The 19,838-nt window shown below is 31.5% G+C and overlaps 2 protein-coding genes and 1 long non-coding RNA gene across 3 annotated transcripts; all 3 read right to left on the bottom strand.

Moving 5' to 3' along the window:
• Positions 1–200: 200 nt before the first annotated feature.
• LOC111914465 (MLP-like protein 34) lies at positions 201–1,109 on the bottom strand. The gene is made up of 2 exons (XM_023910207.3): positions 848–1,109; positions 201–729 (listed from the first exon to the last, which is right to left on the bottom strand). The coding sequence occupies exons 1-2, from the start codon at positions 1,032–1,034 to the stop codon at positions 458–460; spliced, it is 459 nt and encodes a 152-aa protein (XP_023765975.1). The 5' UTR covers positions 1,035–1,109; the 3' UTR covers positions 201–457.
• A 7,309-nt stretch (positions 1,110–8,418) lies between these two features.
• On the bottom strand, positions 8,419–9,703 carry LOC128133016 (uncharacterized). Its single transcript, XR_008231213.1, has 3 exons — positions 9,558–9,703; positions 9,362–9,489; positions 8,419–8,609 (listed from the first exon to the last, which is right to left on the bottom strand). It is a non-coding gene; the product is annotated as an uncharacterized LOC128133016 (long non-coding RNA).
• Positions 9,704–18,462: 8,759 nt separating this feature from the next.
• Positions 18,463–19,294, bottom strand: LOC122194377 (MLP-like protein 31). The gene is made up of 2 exons (XM_023910206.3): positions 19,025–19,294; positions 18,463–18,937 (listed from the first exon to the last, which is right to left on the bottom strand). The coding sequence occupies exons 1-2, from the start codon at positions 19,209–19,211 to the stop codon at positions 18,672–18,674; spliced, it is 453 nt and encodes a 150-aa protein (XP_023765974.1). The 5' UTR covers positions 19,212–19,294; the 3' UTR covers positions 18,463–18,671.
• Positions 19,295–19,838: the final 544 nt, after the last annotated feature.

The following is a 19,838-nucleotide window of genomic DNA, read 5'->3' as shown; positions in this document are numbered from 1 at the left end:
TATCTGTTTCATTTCAATGTTTAATGGGAATCCATGATTTCGATCTTTAAATCTCTCTTCTGTTGTCGATCAATTATTCATTTAAGAGCACCACCAAACAGCACGTCGGCACCAGATAAGTCAGATCCAATCCCAATCAGGAACGAAAACAACAACATCAAGAATATTAAATTAAAAAGCAACATCAAAATCTTACACCATTCCACGATTTCACACATTCAAGAACCATTCCAAAGTTTTAAACTTTTAGAAAAACATAAACAGCAAAAGTGACTATCAAAGGTGAGTCGCTTTACTTTCAAAAATCAAGCAAAAGATAAAACAATTCCAGCAAAAGTAATTGAAGTAAACCATATAACACCATGCTAATTTACAAAAAAAATACATATCTTCACAAACTGTCAATATTTATTCCGAACATATCTTTAGCATTTATTTATTGAACATATCGGCGACATCATGATTGCTTGAGAAAATGAGCATCCATATTTCCAGCAATTCCACAAAGCAAGTCCAGATATTGTGTTGGATCAGGTATACTTGCATTCACCTTCTCGAACTCCAAAGTCCAAATAACCGACTTCTTATCACCCACATCTTCGGTCTTAAGGGTGATGATAAATGGATTATACACCTCCAAGATATTTCCTTCAATCACTCTGAACACAATTTTGTGTAACTCATCATCAACTTCTTCAATGATTTCTTTCGCAGTTTCCAGTTTTCCATCTACAGAAAAAACCATAATTAGTTTAATTGTACATACATGTATAGATATATGTATGTGTGTATGGATCGAACATAGAACAAGTTTTTATGTTGAATTAACACGGATGAGTTAGTTTACCATGGTAGTAGTGCCACTGAATGACAGATCCAGGAGCACCCCGTTGACCAGAAACTAAATGGCAAGCTTCAACCTTTTCAGGGTCAACGACTGCAGAGTCGTGTGGTGTGTGCTTGTAGAGTTCATAGATGAGGTGACAATCGCATTTGATTTCAACTTCACGTGTTATCTTTCCTGTTGTAACCATCTCTTTTTTCTTGCGAGCACTAGATAGGTGGTTGTATGGTATATGGTACTAGCTATTTGAACACCTGATGAGGCACTTAATTATATATGGATGTTGCGTGTGTTTTGGGTACTTGCGTGCTTGTACATTTTTCCAGCTTTACTTGTCATGTGAATTTTGACGAACATTAAATAATATGCTATGGTGCACTTCAACTATGAGACCAATACCGACAGATGGCTATACCGTTAATGACAAGGGATTTTGTGTGCGGAAATTTTTCGATATCAACACTGAAAAATACGGCCTTCGATAACGCGTCAAAGACTGCATGAACGCCAATCACCAGTACAAAACTAATATTTTGGTCAACAAACACACGAATCAATAAAAAATGAAGCACAGAGGCTAAAATTGTTGAGTTTCTCTTAAAGTATAAGATGTGGACAACTAGTTATAACATCATTTTGGTGTCACCCCACATGCGTATCACCAATGGTGTTATAACACCAAGTGAGGAAATAGTTACCATGTTGCATCTTGTTATAACACAAACTTTTTCCATTTTATAATTTATTTATTTTTTTTCGATTTTTTTTTTTAATTTAGAGAAATATTTTTTAAATATAACATAATAAATAAATCATAATGTTTAAAAATTATAAATAACATACAATAAAAACAATTTAAAAAGATTAAAATTAACATAGAAATTAAATTACACATAACATCCAAATTCTAAACAAAAAAAAAATACAAAGCTATTCGTTAAAAAAAACATTTTTTTTAAAAACTAAAAGTTATTCGTTATCGTTATTGTTACCATAGAAGATATAATCTGTCAAGTCCTCTCGAAGTTGTATGTGTTTATTTGCGTCCTGAATGTCAACAACTTGATGAAAATACTCTGTTGTTTCTGATTGAAACTGAACGTGTCTGGGCTCCGTTGGGATATAGTGTGCAATATTTCGTCATTTATCTTCTACTACCATGTTATGCATTATGATGCATGCATACATGATATATCGTAGAGTTTCTAAATCCACTGGTCATGGGGGGCTTATGGGGGGGACAAAGTGGGCAGCTGCACAGGGCCCAATTTTTTCATTATATATTTTTATGTTAAAATACAAAATTATAATAAAGATAAGGGCCCATTTTTTTTCTTGTTTGTCATGGGTCTTTAAGAATATTTCATTTTACAGGACCGGCCTTGCCACTGGTCGTGCTGCATGTTCAACTATATGTCACTTCACCTTCAGCACTCCAAAAGCACGTTCCACATCCTTACGTGCTCCTTCTTGTCTTCTCTTAAAAAATTTGTCTCGTTCTTCAACCGGGTGGCGGAATGCCTTCACGAATGTAGAATATTGAGTATATATTCCATCTGTAAGATAATATCCATATTTGTATTCGTTTCCATTCACTATGAAAGGAGCATTCGGGGCCTTCCCATTCAAAAGATCGTCGAATATTTGTGACTGATCAAGAACGTTGACGTCGTTGTTGGAACCCGCAACCCCAAAAAAAAGTATGCCAAATCCATAAATCTTGAGAAGCAAAAGCATCTAAAACCAATGAAGGTGATCCGTGATGACCACTTGCGTATTGCCCTTTCCATGCTACCATAAAATTTTTCCATTTCCAGTGTGTGCAATCAATTGCTTCTGATCATTCCGGGAAACCCATGGCGTTCTTCATGTGTCACATACAATTCTTGCAGATCATGCAACGAAGGTTTCCGCAAATACACGTCTCCAAATGTTTCAACAACACCCTTTGACAATGTATACAAACTCTCCCCTGCGGTTCTTTCGGACACTCTCATATAGTCGTCCATGGTGTTGGGTGACTCCTCCATAGTCATCAAACGAATAGCCGCAACATATTTCTGCAACGTTGAAAACCCTGGTCTACCTTTAGCATCATATCTCAATTGGAAAATTCATACCTAAACATATATTAACTACAGTTTAAAAATACATTATATATGTAGTAAAATTAAAGAAATATGTACTGGATTTATATATATATATATATATATATATATATATATATATATATATTTGTATAAAAGTATAGTAAAGAAGCGATACCGGCTTTCTAAGGCATTGACGATCCGTAGGAACACATTCCTACTCAAACAAAATCTTCTTTTGAAGTCCTTCGACCTGTAAACACAATTATTTGCAAAGTAATCGCAATATAGATGCTCGTGTCCTTCCTCACGATTTCTGTTTAACATCACACATCTTGTTAGTAGCGGGGATGAATCTAGTTGTAGCAGCTCGTTAGTATAATACTAATACATCATCCTGAAGAATATATCGTCATCGGAATCATCGGACGAGTTGAAAGGATCCATAATTTTTTTTGAAGATAATTGAGATTATAGAGAAATTATGTATTTAAAAAATTGTTTAGATATAATAGGTATTTATAGAGGAAAAGAATAAGTAATTTTAAAGTTTTTTTTATTAAATTAACCATATTCAAACGGTTTAAAATGGTAACGGTCGATTTTTTGCTCGTTTCATTGGGTGGAGACGGCATTGAGAAATGCCACGACGAGGATAAATGAGATGGGGGCGGTGTTGATCTCGTTGTCACGCCATTTTTACCCTCCACGTCGACAATAACGAGAAGCAACACACCCACACCGTATGCTCTAAAATCATGGTAAAAGGCATTAAAAACGCATTTATTGGTGTGTTAGTTCATAACCGCATCATTAAGGTGCTCTTTGATTTTTTTTTAAAAAAAACTCTTCAAACCACTTTTTGTTGCGCGACGCACGCGCAACAGTTTCCTTCTCGCAACAGTTTGTTTTTTGGAAGACTTCAGACTACAAAACCTCTGCGCGTGTGCTGCGCGGCGCAACACTTGACTTGCCTCTTCAAACCTTTTTAGCTTTCATTTTCTCCAAGTGTTTTTTGTAGAATTTTGGTATAACTTATTTTTTTTAACTTTTTTTTAAAAGCTTTGATTTTTTTAAACTTTTATTTACAAATTTGATACAATTTATTTTATAGTTCCCACAAATTTTTTAAACTTGATTTAAAAAAAAACTTTGATTTTTTTAATTTTTTGACCGTCTGTTAATAATATTTTCAGTTTCGGTTACATCTTTTTTAACGTGTGTAATTTTTTACAAATTTTGTAGACATCATTTGCAATACTTTCTTACATTTTTTATCTTTTTTTTTTTTTTTTTTTATGTTTTTAAATTTTTTTTTTTGTAGAATAAAACTGTTAGCTTCTTTTATATTTTTTAAAGTTTTTTTTAAAAAGTTTTATATTTTTGTTTTTTACATGTTCATTTTAGTATTGTTTCAATGTTTTAAGACTACAATTATTAAAATTTCGGTGTTGAGAACTATTTTTAGTTTATAAAATTAGTTTATTTAATTTTCAGTTTACTGTAGCAGTCTACAGATGTTAAAAAACAAACATGCTTCTTATTATAGATTGCAACCGTTTGTTCCATCTCTTCTGCTACAGAGGATTGCATAGGTAGTCCGCAGACTTCATTAATTTTCACTTCGAAAAACCAAACATTACCTACATCAATAGAAACTGCATCATTTAATCTTCACTCTAAAAATTTCAAATAATCTTCCTGGTTGTGATATTTGCCAAGTAATTTTACAATTCTTTTTTTTTTTGTTTATTTGGAGCTTCATTTCTTTTAACTAGTATTCGTATTTGATTTAATTTTTTTGGAGACAGCAAATGATTCAACGGAAGCCTATGCATACTTTTAAATGCACAGCCCAAGTTTGAGCTCTGCAAACACAGGCAAACTCAGCCCTCGTAAGGGATTTACAGGGAAAATTCTCCCACAAGCGGCAATCAAAGAGGAATTATGCAAGTCCCAAGGATCGAAGTTGTACCTCACCACACTATGGGTTATAAACCCGTGTTTATCATCGAACTGAGTTGGGATAACTATTCGTATTTGATTTATTTGATTTAAGATTCTTTGTTGTGGGAGAAAACAACATCAATTTATGTTCTTTTGCGATTGTGATGAACCGATTCGTTCCGCCGATAGCCTTGTTGCCAACCACTAGTGTTTCTTAACCACCGGAATCCGAATAACTCTTACTTTTAGTTCCTCCCATTAGCCCCCACGAGTCCGAGCAAAACCACCACGAACCAAAGTTATTTTAAATCCTCCGACAATGTATAACAACACTATTCAGGAATCAGTATTCACATATCAAAGTTATTTAATATAGGTGGTTAGAGATATTGAAACCATAGTATTATGTTGGTGTGTAGAAAGAACAACTAGAATTCGGAGAGCTTGATTGGTTGACAGGCCATGGCATATTTGGTGACGAAGCTATAGAAGTTCCCCAGCTTTCGACATCACAATAACACAATTAATCAACACCACCACATGCACATGCAGACAAACCAAATTCTACATCCCACATAATCCCACATAATATAAGAAACCAAGATACGGACTTTGAATATAGTTTTTATCATACCGTTAGTAGTAGACATATACATCACACGCCGATGACAAACATCATTATAATAATGGCACATATTTATGTCGAAGGATTGGTCGAAAGAACCCGTCTTTTTCCTAACTAAACAGATATCAGATGATTTGAACAACATTAAACCTTTCAAAACAAAAGGTTGTGAGCGTTTACTATGGGAAATTTGTTTAAATCATGTGAAGATTGAAAGATTAAAGAAAAATGTATGATAAGCAAAAATTAATTTCCTTGCCAAACATTAATATTAGTAACACGTGTTTAACATAGACAAAACAAATTTATCATACGACTCAATTTTTTGACAAGCATTAGACGTGCTTGTATAACTTTTATCACTTGAAGCTATTGTGTTTTTTAATATAAAAAATTATAAAAATAGGTATAGGAACAAAAAGAGTTTAACATCTATATCTATATATCTATCTATTATAATAAATGTCAAAAAAAAATTCACCATATTCATTTGAAACCTCAATGAATATTCACTTTCTAATAATTAGGAACGACCACTTAATGAGTTTCTTTAACTTACATTTTAAACCAACATGTCCACAATTCTTCAAATTTCGATTATTAACTACTGCAACTCAAAAGTTATATATATATATATATATATATATATATATATATATATATATATATATATATATATATATATATATATATATATATATATATATATTTGGGTTAGCGAATATATGGTTGTCATGTATGTAAACTTATAACCCTCCAAAATACATTGTTTTAATTTGAATATATCCAAACAAATCATGATACGATGGTAAGTATTCTTCGTAAAAACACGTGCCTTACTAACTCCATCGAATCTATGTTATATTTTAATGTGTTTATGAACCTAAAACATTGAAAGCAATGACCATTTACGAAAGCCAACTAATTTTTAAATATAAAATAATAAAATATTAGTAAAAAAGAACATATAGATAATTCGATCAATGTTTTCACAAATTCAGTGGTTATAGCCAAGGTTCTAAATGGCGTGAGGCGTGGCGTGGCGGCAAGGTCAAGCCTCAAGCTTAACGAGTCATGGCGAGTCATGGCGTTTTTCAAGGCGTGATGTAAGGCGGCGATTTTGTATTAATTTAAAATTATATTACCACATAAATATAAATTTATATTAAATATAACTGTTTTTTAGAAGTGTTAGATCAATAAATAATAACAAAAAGTTAACAAAACCCACAATACTTGTATCTCCGATTTGAAAGGACATAACAAAGAGCGAAAAATTGTGTCTCGAACAAAAAAACACACGCCATAACGCGCCATGGCGTGCCATATCACGCCTTGCCACACGCCACGCCTAACAGCAACGTTATTAAGCTTTTCGTAACGACGAAGTCACGCCTCACGCCATGGCGCACCTTGGCGCGCGCCATGGCGCGCCTTTTAGAACACTGTCATAGCTTTCCAACGAAATGACAAAATGTTTTGATGTGTACGTTAATAAGTATAGCTTTTTTTATTATTTTGCATAGAAACTTTGAGAGATTTTTGCAACAAAAAACTATATAATTGAACTCTTTTATTACATAATTTTATTTAGATTTATTAAAACAAAATTGAGAGAAAATGAAATTGGATTTATTTTTCTTAAAACTACATCATTTAAAAAATTCGTTACCTAAGTTTAGGTACATAACAGCCGTATATTCATTTCTCTCTCTCTCTCTCTCTCTCTCTCTCTCTCTCTCTCTATATATATATATATATATATATATATATATATATATATATATATATATATATATATATATATATATATATATATATATATATATATATATATATATATATATATATACACACTAGCCATCTACCCGCGCAAAGCGGCGGCGGCGAATATCTTCATTCGACACTTAGTTTCTTTCGGCGATTAGTTCTATTCGAAAACATGTTTTAATTCAAGGAACAAAAAATCATTATGCAAAAACATGTGCACATTTCTATGTCTCTTCCTCGAATAGTTTCCTTTTTGATTTCAAAGACTTTGGTACGCTAGAACTAAAAGACCAAATGAATTGTTGGATTCCAATTAAAATGTTACAAAGAATAAGCGGCGGGCAACGACAACGAATAACTATTTCCAATAAATAGTTTTGTTATGGTCGCTTTGTTTTTTGTTTTGGTTTGAAGCTGATATCTACAATAACTTTAAGGAAAATGGTCATCAAGAAGGGATTTATCTTAACTCCTTTTACAATAACGATTATTAATTTATAGTAACCATAAGATACAGCGGTCGACTAAGAATACTTGCTACCTAACCAATAGGTAAAACTAATTTGCAAAAATAAGATAACATGTTGTCAATTATAACCAGGAATTACCATTGTAAGATGAAAATGGGACTTATAAGAAATATATTGGTTCGTATTGGATTTGATTTAGGCCAATGATAATGAGCTTGGATGAAAAGCTTGTTCTTGCATTAATCATCATCCGCCCTTTACAACTATCTAAATGAAAACAAAGTCCTCATTCATGAATTAGTAAACATCAGTCTAAATTGGTGAGCTTCCTAACATCAAAACATGAGACAGAAAATTGAAACATTTAGGACCAAGAGTAATTCCAAAAACATCTGAAAGTTCATCGATTCTAGCCTGCATAGCTGCCCTTAAAGCCTAATCAAGCACAATGTCTTTAATTGCAAATCAAACCACAAAAACATTATTGTTTGTCTCATCTTCCGGTGAGTCTAATTTGTTGATCCTCAAAAGTAGAGTCAATCGAACAAACCCCATATCATCAACTAAAAAAATATCAATATGAAAGAGAAATAAAAGTAAAACATAATACCTTCTTATAAGATGAGAGGATTGAAGCTACATACATTGCGTTGGGAGTAAACAACAAACATCAGGTTTTCACATCCCGACAATAACTAAGAAAAAGAGCTACATTATGAAATTAAATGATATATATGATATATCCAATATTTACTATTATCTATACCATTTTGTTCTCTTGGTATTCACCCTCAAATACGCCACCTCTCTCCTTTTGCATCTGGATGTACGATCGAAAATGCTCCCATTAGAGTGTACAAAAGATTCTGCAACCAAAAGAAGGTGTTTCAACTCAGATACTCAATACTCAATCAGCGATCTTTGGCATATCATACTAATAATTCTTCGTTGTTTAACATGCTTCATTTCACTTAATAAACAAAAACTTGGGATATACATAAAAGCAATATGACAATCAATGTGCTTTATATGAGGATATAACCACTGACTTTGACACATAATCACCATAAAAATAAAATAAAATGTAAGTAACTAATATGTTGTATACATGGACCAATTTAGAAGGAAAATAAACTAATATAAAATATTTAAAACAAAAGGTTTTTATTTTAACTGTGCCGGTATGGACGAAAAAAATTAAAATCATACTAAAGATGTCAAAGTTCATGTAAACATAAAGATCTTACTTAACAATATGAATAAAATAATAGTGGGTTTACCTCCAAGTGTCAAATTTTAACGACACTGGAAAGCTTACACAATGTGTTGACTTTGGAACCATTTGTGGTTTTGTCCTTTACGATCTCTTTTAAGTTATAATCAACAATATATATTGAAGTTTGAACAGCTATTTTAAGAAATTAGAAAGACAAAGAATTAAGACGTGAATAGGAAAAATAAAAGTTAGATTGAAAGGACATCAATAAGCAAAAAGGTGAAGATTCACCAAAATTCAGAACCGAAAGTCGAAAAATGCAAAAAAAATGCTTTATAAATCACATTGTGTAATTATGTAATAAATTCAAGGTCTTCTAACTTAAGAGCAAAGATTAAATACCTTCTCTCACATGACATGGATTCGTTGAATGTTGATTAACTACTGATAAACTTATAAATATCGTTAAATTAATGGATAGTTTTCTAAGCATCCCAAAATTCTTTGAGTGGTATCAATTCATTTTCTTCCTATAAACCATAGAAGAAATATGAGCATGTAATCAAACATAAACAAAGATAAAGATTTCAACTTGTACCTTTGAGAGTGGAATCAATACAAAAACTTCAATACAATATACCCTTGTACAATCAATACTCTTTTCTTTATAAGCCCCTGGAAAGTTTACTCCTCCTGCAAAGCATGGAGCTTCATCATTGTGATTCCGGCCAGATAGAATAAAGGGAAACATCATTGATAGGCAAGGATCTACCAGTATGATACATCACATGAAGCTTACTGATTCCAAACAATACAACAAATCTAACACCACCAACTTCCAATCAGCCCTTCAACAAAGATCGATGTTATCAAAAGAGAAAGAAATTCGTGAGACAAATTACCTAACACAAACAATCGATATCCATTACCTGATACAAACGATTAGAGGCAAAGATAGAAGAAAGTCAGGGGTACAAATAAAAGGGAGGACTCAAAACAATTAAAACAAACATGTTTTCCTTAAAGCCTTCACCCTTTTGCTTTAATCCTTTCTCATTGATATAGATATAAACTAACCATCCATTGCCAACGACAAAAATCATCTGCACAAAAACGGAAGTCAACAATCATCATTCAACTATGAACAATCTTTCAAGCATTTTATCCAACACATGTTGTGCACTATTGTATCAGCCTGGTACAATGTCATATACCCATCTATTGTATATAACCTGAGAAAAATAAAACATCAAAGGCTTTTAATCTCATAAAATAACTAAAAAGAAACAAAGGTTTTCTATAAAGTTTAGAAAATACAACACTTGGTTTTTTTTTTTTTTTTTTGCCTTTAATCAGTAAGGCATACCATTCATTTCCATTTTGGCTTACTGAGGTTTACCTCTTCATCACATGTTTTTCCCATTGGCCACATGGCATTCATTGCATCGATAGAGAAGGCGAAAGGAGGAGGTTGTTTGCATCGATGAAGAAGGCGCAAATAGGAGGTCCGAGGATTACTTTCAGATAAGAAAATCGTGAAGGATAACCCTTGGGAACTTCAGCCCTTACTCGATCTGTGAAATCTGAAATCAAAGTGGTTTGGTTCTATTTTTGCAAACACACACATAGAGAAAGTGTAATTTGGGTATTTTGCCGCTTTTGAGTCGACATAGAGTACACGGGGTGTTCGTCGAAGACTGGGAAGCTGATGTTCACGAAGAATGAACAAATATGACATCCAGTTAGTCGAAGGTCGAAGGCTAGGGTTTTTTAGATTGTAGATGAGATTTTGGAGAGAGGGATTTCGATTTTGAAAGTGAGATCCGAGAATGAGCAAAATAGAGAAGTTAAGAACGACGCAGGATACGATAAATTTTGAGAGATCTCAGGAGTCAAACATAGACTCGATCATTGGGTTTAAGGTTATTCAAAAAACATGACGGAGATAAGGAAACGTATGTGTTAGGTAATTGTGCATTAAGCTTAAAAGTTTGTACGGTTTATAATTATAATATTATTATATTGGTGGTTACTTGTACTATTAGCTTAAAGGTTTGGACGTCTTAAAAAAATATTATTATTTTATTCAATCTATTTATAGAAATAGTGTATATATATATATATATATATATATATATATATACATATACTGGTTGTGAAACCCGTATGTTATACGGGTTGGATAAAATAAAATAAATTAAATATGAAGGTTTAAACAAAAATTTGTTTATATTTGAAATTTAAAATTTAAAATTTGAATTTAAAATGAAACATATTCAATAGTATATGAGTTGTAATATTGTAATTTAATTGTTATTTTCAATTAAGGCAATTATTAATTGAGTTATAAATATGATGTGTTAATTAAGAAAAGATAAACAATGAGAAAATGACAAATGGAAAAAAAATTATTCAAAAATACCAAAAGATGACATGTGTCAATGTTAATGAGAAAGTGACATGTGGCAAAATTATTTTCATTTATTAGGGAGGATATATATATATATATATATATATATATATATATATATATATATATATATATATATATATATATATATATATATATATAAAAGGTTACTAGAGTTTGAAGAATAAGATAGAGGAACATAGAACCGACCAATACGTGGGTGACTTAGGCTTAGGCCCAGAGGCAGCAAATTTGCAGGGTCATCAAAAGAGTCCAACTATGTTTATATTACATATTAGAATGGCCCAAAAAAACTTAGCCCATCTATGTGATTTGTTTACTACGTGAGAAAGAAACTTGGGGAAACCTAGAATACATTTCCGATAAATAAAAAGTAAGAATGGATTTCTCTATTTTTCACTTGCAGTCCAGAAATCGATAATACATAGCTCTCAATTCTCAAATCTCAAATTCTTATCAGTTGACACTTTACACTTAAGTGTTGAGTCTTAATCCTTGACAATCCTAATAGAGAAGCAATTTTCGTTAACCTGCTTCGCTTTTCTCTAATCTGATGCAACGAATCCGATTGTGAATTTCTGATTTAGTGATTTGGGTGTGATTCGATTTTGTTGGCAGTTTCAGAAATCAAATTGCAATGTGTTCACGAGTTCAATTTCAAAATTTGTTTATTAAGGTTTATTGGAAATTTGATGTCTTCTTTATTTCTTCTTAAGTGAATCATTATTTTAGTGTGATTTGTTTTTGTTGGCTATTTCATAAATATGAATTCTCCTCTATTTGTGCTTGATACCAACTTTTTCAGAAATAAGGAGCGAGTGAGTTCAATTTCAAAATCTTTTTATTAAGGTTTGTTCCAGAAATCTGTTTTATTCTTAACTATTTGATTTCTTCTTTATTTGATTATAGAAAAAGAGTCAAAGTATCTAAATTTTGTATTCGATTTGTGCTCAATATTCGTTGTTTCAGAAAATAGATTTGGATGAGTTCAATTTCGAAATCTTTTTGTGTTCGATATTTGTTGTCTAAAGATCCTTTGTAAATTGTTGTGTTCTGGTTTATGTGATGTGAAGCAGAAGCCGAATTTATAATTTATTTTTATTTTGAATATTTCAAATCTAAACTTGTAGAGGAAGCACACGCCTTGTTTCATAAAATATGCAGGTCATACCTTGTTTAGGGCTCTTGTTTAATTGAAATGTAGATTTGAACAAATGCAATATTTTGAATCTATTTGGTTTTTTGTTTGATGGTTCCAAATTAATTTTTTTAGTTGATGATGAATTATAAAAAATATTATTTATAATATTTGTTTGATTCTAAAATTTATTGCATTTTTTATTTTATAAATCTTATATATATATATATATATATATATATATATATATATATATGTGTGTGTGTGTGTGTGTGTGTGTGTGTGTTTTCTCTATCATATTCTCTACATGCTTCATCATTCAATGTAAATAAACGCATCCCAAAAGTAGAATTTGTGTTTTCTCAAGTCATATCTTCCTGTATGGCCGATCTATTCTCTTTTACTATCTGGGGATATATATATATATATATATATATATATATATATATATATATATATATATATATATATATATATATATATATATATAGGGCTAGGTTCAAATGTTCTTGACATCTATTGTGTGCCCGTATGCACAAATCTGGACCAACGGATGGAATAGAATCAATGATCTTGATCTGAGGGTCTATGATATTACAATAGAGTAGCATGTACCATATAATCACAAAAAATTCAGAAAAAGGGTATTTTGGTCAAGTAACCTATTTTAAAAAAGGTAATTTTCGGATTTTAAGGGATCATTAACACTTGTAAGTTTAAAATCTGAATTTTTTAAATTAATTATAAACATAATTTGTAAAAATAACCGATTTTATTCCCCCAGAATGGATTTTTGTTTGAATGATGTTCTTTCAGAGTTTTATTCTAGTAGAATATTAATGAAGAATAACAGAATTCTTGAACTCCTAGTTGAAGAATAACAACATTTTAGTATTTTCATATATATTCGAACCTAAATACAAATTCATACATATTTTTACATACTAATAGCCTTCTACATTTTAATATATTTATACATATTCTAAAAGAATATCATAAAAAACCAGCATTCTTGAATATACAGTTAATGAATAAATACAAGTGTAATTCTTAAAAAATAAGAACATTCTTAAACTATGAGTGTCATCAATCTTTGGCTCATTCTTCAAGTCATTCTTATCAGGTCTTCAAGCCATTCTTCCAACCATTCTTCTAACCATTCCTATCACAAATTCAACAAAAACTAATAATAGTTAAAAACATGTTGCTTGCAATTCCTATTAATTTATACATTCTGGGAAAATACATATAATTCATTCCGGTAGAATATACAGAACACAATCTTGCATAATACATAGAATACAATCTCGCAGAATACATAAAATAAAATCTGCTAGTTATAACTTTACATGCCACTATAAAGAATTAAAAGCATGTGATTTTCCATTTGCAATCGTATTTCTCTATATATAAACATTCTAAAGCATAGAATGTAAAAAATGCATTCTGTCAGAATTACTAGAATGTTACATGCAATTCCTAGCACTTTATATATTCTGGAAGAATACATAGAATACATTTTGACAGAATACATAAAATTTGCTACTAAATCAAGATTATAAAATTGTGAACAGTGGAACATGTTAAGTTTAATATTTTTCAAATATTAGAAGGTTAGATTTTGATATTTTCCACATATTGCTTATTTAATCAGGTGATTACAAATGTTTTTAAGTAGAGTTTTCTCATTCATACAATGTTTAAGTTCTAAAATGTCTCAAATTTGTGAAAATCTCTTATAAACCCTTAATCAAATCTTCACCCTAAATTGATTAAAAAAAATCAAATACCAATAGCAAAGATTGATGCTTCTTAGGTAATTAACAAATAAGGAGTTAATAACAACAACAAAAAAAACATATGAAAAGATTTACTGAAGAAAATAAAAGAAATACTCTTTGAGGCATTTCTACAAATACCTGGCGTGCAACATAGAAATCAAATTTTCTTTCAGGCCATTTCTACAACAAAGCTGTCGAATTCTCTTTGAGGCATTTCTACAAACATCCATCGATTCTTAATCAAACGAACACCTATGTAGTTATGCCAAATCAAACAAGAACAAAAAGAAAAGAAGGAGCCTTTACCTATTGATTGGATCTGGCCATTGCAAGAAGATCATTGAGTTGGAACCGTGAAATCTGAGGAGAGCCGGAGAAGAGCGACTCCGGTGCAGGGCATCATTTGCAAATCCAGGTAATTTTGGCAGAATATTGATTAGGATTATGCGAGATCAGTATCAATCGGAGATCGATACCTCCTCCCCTCGCTTTCTTTCTCTTCTGTTCCCATCGATCAAGGCCTATGAAGATTCGATTTCATCGTTGATTTCTTTGCCCCATCGGAACCCCTCCTGCCCTCTGATCAAACCTCTAGCACATCATCCCTTGTACAGTAGCCCAAAACCTCCGAAAACCCGTTGAATAGCAGGGACAAATGCTGGGAAAACGAGAGGGAGGATAAATCGATGTATACGTGATCAGCTAGGGTTTTTTCAACAGATTTTGACTACATCCCATATTTAAAGGAATAATAAAGAACATATTAATTATCTACCATATTTAAATATGTTAAGATTACTATAATACCCTTAAATGATTTATTTAATAATTAATTATTTCCTGAATTCTTATTGGTGCACACAGTCACACAATAGTTGTCAAAAACATTTGAACCTATCTCTCTCTCTCTCTCTCTCTCTCTCTCTCTATATATATATATATATATATATATATATATATATATATATATATATATATATATATATATATATATATATATATATATATAAAATCTCTACTTTTGAGAGTACATGTATTCTATATGATTCATGTGGTGTTTTTAAGAGTTATACCATAATATATTTTACATCCATATATTGTATCCCATACATGTTAAATACATGAATATTGTTTATGAGATATAATAATAATAATAATAGCAATACAAGAATACTATGAAGAGTTTGTTTTATACATTTACTTTTATAATTAATGAATTACTTTCTTAGATTTAAGTAAATTAGAACACACTTTTGACTTACATAAAAAATTTGGATAACCTAACTAATATGTATTAGGTAAAAATTTTGTTATATCTAAAAAAACATATTATACTATATTTAATTTTAAGATGTTGTATTATTTACTTGGTTGACTATTCGTTAAAAGATCCATATAATCTTTGCTATATTCATATAAATTAGGCGGACATTGTATGTTGTGCATAAATAAATTTTTATAGTAAAATGTAGATTTATATATGTAATTAAAAATATGTTTAATATTATAAAACGTATTACTATATTTTTTATTTTTCTATTAAACTTAACTCGATTTTATTTTCCCGCGCAACGCGCAAACATGCACCTAATAATACCCATAAATTTCAAATTTTCCTCAAAATGATCACCTATTTTGTAATGAAGTCACTAAGAAATTGTGAACCCAATGCAAAGTTGTAATAAATGTTGTCTTTTGTGTCGTTAGACTTGGTAGTGAAAATCTGAAATTGTTCATATTACTGCAAAATTAAAAACTTTTTTATAAAAGTCACTATAATTTTTTTAACAATTTCGATTCTAGCCAACCCCAAATCCGGTTCCGAGTTTACACCATCCAAGATAACATCAATATCATAACGCTTCTACAAGAACTCAGTTTTAACTTTTAACCCAACATTTTATGCATCAACCCATATGTGTCAAATCCTCGATATTTCTATAATCCCTTTAACTTTATTCTTGAAGATAACAAACATAATAGAACTTGTACATGTTGACACACTAACCCTGATCACCACTACTAGCCACTTCAAACTGATAATTACCTAGAAAGCACGAACAACGAATAAATTTAAGCATCTCATTTTCGTTTCTTGAATTCACAAAACTAAAATGATATGATCTATACAAATATTGTTGATCCGTCTTCTCTTCATGTGACTCTTGAATCCACAACGATTAGTGGATAATATATTCATTTATCCACCCTTATTGCTCCATTTCTTTCAATCACCTTGATAATGTCTTCCTTGTAACCTGTAAAATCGCAATGAAGAACATGACCAAACTCCACATACCTTTCCATCACTCTAATCAAAGAACCAATAAGTATAATCTTCTTCCATAAAAGTGCTTCTTGTAAGGTTACACCTTATGATCTGATGAGTCAAGCACTACACACTTACTACCGACGCTAGCGTCGCTCCAGAATGATCAGCGTCAGCGTGAACTCTATGATCTTGGTGAGCATATGTATATTGGACAGTTATACGTTGTATATATAGGATAAATGTCTGATCTATAATCTTAGTGATTAGGATCACACATTTACATAGATTAGTATACACCCCTAAATAGTGGAATCTTCGTTATTATAATCGTATATAATCAACATTAGGGTGAAACCCTAATGTAAGCTTTGTATCATCTTTGTGACCTCGTTCTCTTTGTGAGAACCCTCTTTATTAGTGAAAGTATCGTTATGGTTATTCTTGTTCTTCCGTTTTTTGTTTAATCTTTGTTTTGTTTTTTTGTTCTTTGTTATTCATACTTGAGTGTATTTGATTGATACAAACCTTCACTTCTTTCTGGATAGACATGGAAGATGAAAAGAACATTAGGATTTACCCAGTTGTAGAGGTCAAATGTATCGGCGAGATGAATATTTTCCCGTTAATCCCAAAGGGAAAGGAATTGAAGAAATCACTTTTTCTCGTAGCCTTACTCGAACCAAATTTCTTCTTGTCACCCTTTTGCTTTACCAATTCAACATTGACACGTCCGCTTCAATCATTTATGTTTCTTGGCCTACCTTTATTCTTTATAACTTCATTGTTTTTATCCACCTCTGATTCATCTCTCAAATCATCCACAAGTTCTTGATCCACCATATCACTCCATTTAGCCAAAGGTGCCCCATAGTGATTAATCAGGTTCACTTTTAATGTGTAATTAATCAGGTTCACTTAACACGTCTTTCACTAAACCCTCCTTCATATTTACTAAAAAAATTGTCAACATCATTGTGAGGTAAGAAGTTGTGCATCACAAAGCCATTCTCCTCTTTGTTGCTGCTTCCACCATCGTACTCCTTATACTCATAGTTATCCTCATGTTGTAGAGATGTGTTCTGACAGTTATCATCTACGTTATTAATCATGGAGCACCACGAAGCAATCTTCCAAACAACAACAATATATTCAATCTCATCGACAATAACAACAAGATTATCAACATTAGGTTTATCAAGTGTGGAGTTAATACATACTTTTCCGTAGCTTAGTTGTTCATCAAGATCCTCATCCGCAAATAAAACTTTTCCACGCTTCCCTGGTTAGGTTTTGAGCCTTCCCCAATCGAATTCTTAATCCTAATTATTTCCATTTATAATCCTTATAGATCGTCATCCCTAATAAAATGTCTCATTCGGGGAAGAAGATTTTAAAATAAATCAAGACATTCCGGCGCTTGAACCCGCGGGAATAGGGATCACCGTTGTAAGGTTTCTCCCTAAGGTACTTATTTGATCCACTTTTATACATTGTATAGAGATTACGACCTAAGGGCCTTTGTGTATCTTTGTACTTGATGTATATCAATGCAATACACCATAATTAAGCCCTCGAGGGGTCCTTCATATTTTCTCTAAATATACACTATCTACAACCTTATCTTAATTGCAAGTCCCTAACTTGTTCTCCACATATCACTATTGAATCAATGACTTTGAATTCCCATCTTTGCAAACTGTGTGGTATCTTTAGCTTGGTTGAACGACTGGCATACCTAATGCAAGGCGAAGAAATTAAGGAATTTGTTCCCTTAAGTGAAATTTATTAAAAATAACCTAAAAACATTGGAACCGAATGCAATTTAAGTTTCGCCAGGCTTCATTATTTCATTTCATAACTTCGTTTTCTCTAAAAAGGTAATCAAAATAAAAATAGTAGTGATAATTGTTATTATAAACTGAAATTAGAAAAAGTTCTCAAATTATAAATCACACAACCATACATAAGGCTATTTCACAATACAAATACTGAAATACATATCTTAACAAGCAGCCAATATTTATTATCATTATTTATCAACGACCTTTTTTTATTGCAAACCCAGTAACCTTTGATCGTTGCCATCATAGCTACTTGAAAAGATGACCATCCACATCTTCGACAACTGCACAAAGCAAGTCCAAATAGTGTGTTGGATCAGGAAGACTTGCATTCACTTTCTCGAACTCCATAGTCCATATAACCAACTTCTTATCCCCCTTATCTTCAGTACTGAAAGTCAGGATTACGGGATTATAGAACTCCAACACAGCTCCTTCTATCACCTTGTACACAATTTTATGAAATTCATCGTCAACTTCTTCAATGATTACTTTCGCAGTTTCCACTTTTCCATCTACGGAAAAACCCAATAATTAGTTTAAACATGCAGATAGAACAATTTTTATGTTGAGGTAGTCGTAGGGATCAGTAGTTAGTTTACCATGGTAGAAGTTCCATTGAATTACAGACCCAGGAGCACCCCATTGACCAGAAACTAAATGGCAAGCTTCAACCTTATCTGGGGCAATGACTGCCAAATCATTATGGTTGTTCTTGTAGATTCCATGGACCTGATGATGATGGCATTTCACTTCAACTTCACGCACTATCTTTCCTGTTGTAGCCATGTTTATTTCTTGCGAGCCTAGCTAGCAAGTTCTCAGTAGTACTACTTGAACAAATCTTGAGGCTAAGAGGTATTTATATATGGATGTTAGTGTGTTTGTTAGGGTATATGTATAGTTAACTATGTGTATGGTTAACTATGATTTTCTTCTATGATGAAAATTATAAATAAAATTTTTTGAACAGCTAGTTAGTGGTTATATGTTAAATTCATCGAGTTAGATAATTTGCATATGTCCGAGATTGAACCTGAAACTTCCTGTCTAAATGGTTCTCATCTCTACCAAGTGAGCTAGTCCCTTATTATAAGTGTTATATTGCTATATAGGAAACTTATTTAAATTCATGTAAGATACGGACTAAAGGAAAACTATATGATAAAGAAACACATGTTTAACATACAAAAAACAAATTTATCAAGGGACGCAATTTTTTGCACATATATAAGCACCGACTGACACACGGTTGTTTAACTTTTATCACATCAAGCTATAATATATATTTTTTTTGGAACAGAACGATTATATAAAAGAAAAGTGAATGCCAGCGGAAAAAGATACATGATCAATCAATACTTTTAATCTACTAGGAATCAATAAATATGAAAAGCTTTTAACAAAGTATTATAT

Source organism: Lactuca sativa, chromosome 3 (assembly GCF_002870075.4).
Source record: "Lactuca sativa cultivar Salinas chromosome 3, Lsat_Salinas_v11, whole genome shotgun sequence".
Classification (NCBI taxonomy): Eukaryota; Viridiplantae; Streptophyta; class Magnoliopsida; order Asterales; family Asteraceae; genus Lactuca; species Lactuca sativa.
The sequence above is the reverse complement of the archived record's forward strand: the minus strand, read 5'-3'. Positions and strand labels throughout refer to the sequence as shown.

Excerpts from the sequence above, each read along its gene's own strand:
- LOC111914465 (XM_023910207.3), bottom strand. The coding sequence starts at position 1,034 with ATGGTTACAACAGGAAAGATAACACGTGAAGTTGAAATCAAATGCGAT. Across the intron at positions 730-847 it reads TCAGTGGCACTACTACCATG|ATGGAAAACTGGAAACTGCG; the intron begins GTAAACTAACTC and ends TTTTTTCTGTAG.
- LOC122194377 (XM_023910206.3), bottom strand. The coding sequence starts at position 19,211 with ATGGCTACAACAGGAAAGATAGTGCGTGAAGTTGAAGTGAAATGCCAT. Across the intron at positions 18,938-19,024 it reads TCAATGGAACTTCTACCATG|ATGGAAAAGTGGAAACTGCG; the intron begins GTAAACTAACTA and ends GTTTTTCCGTAG.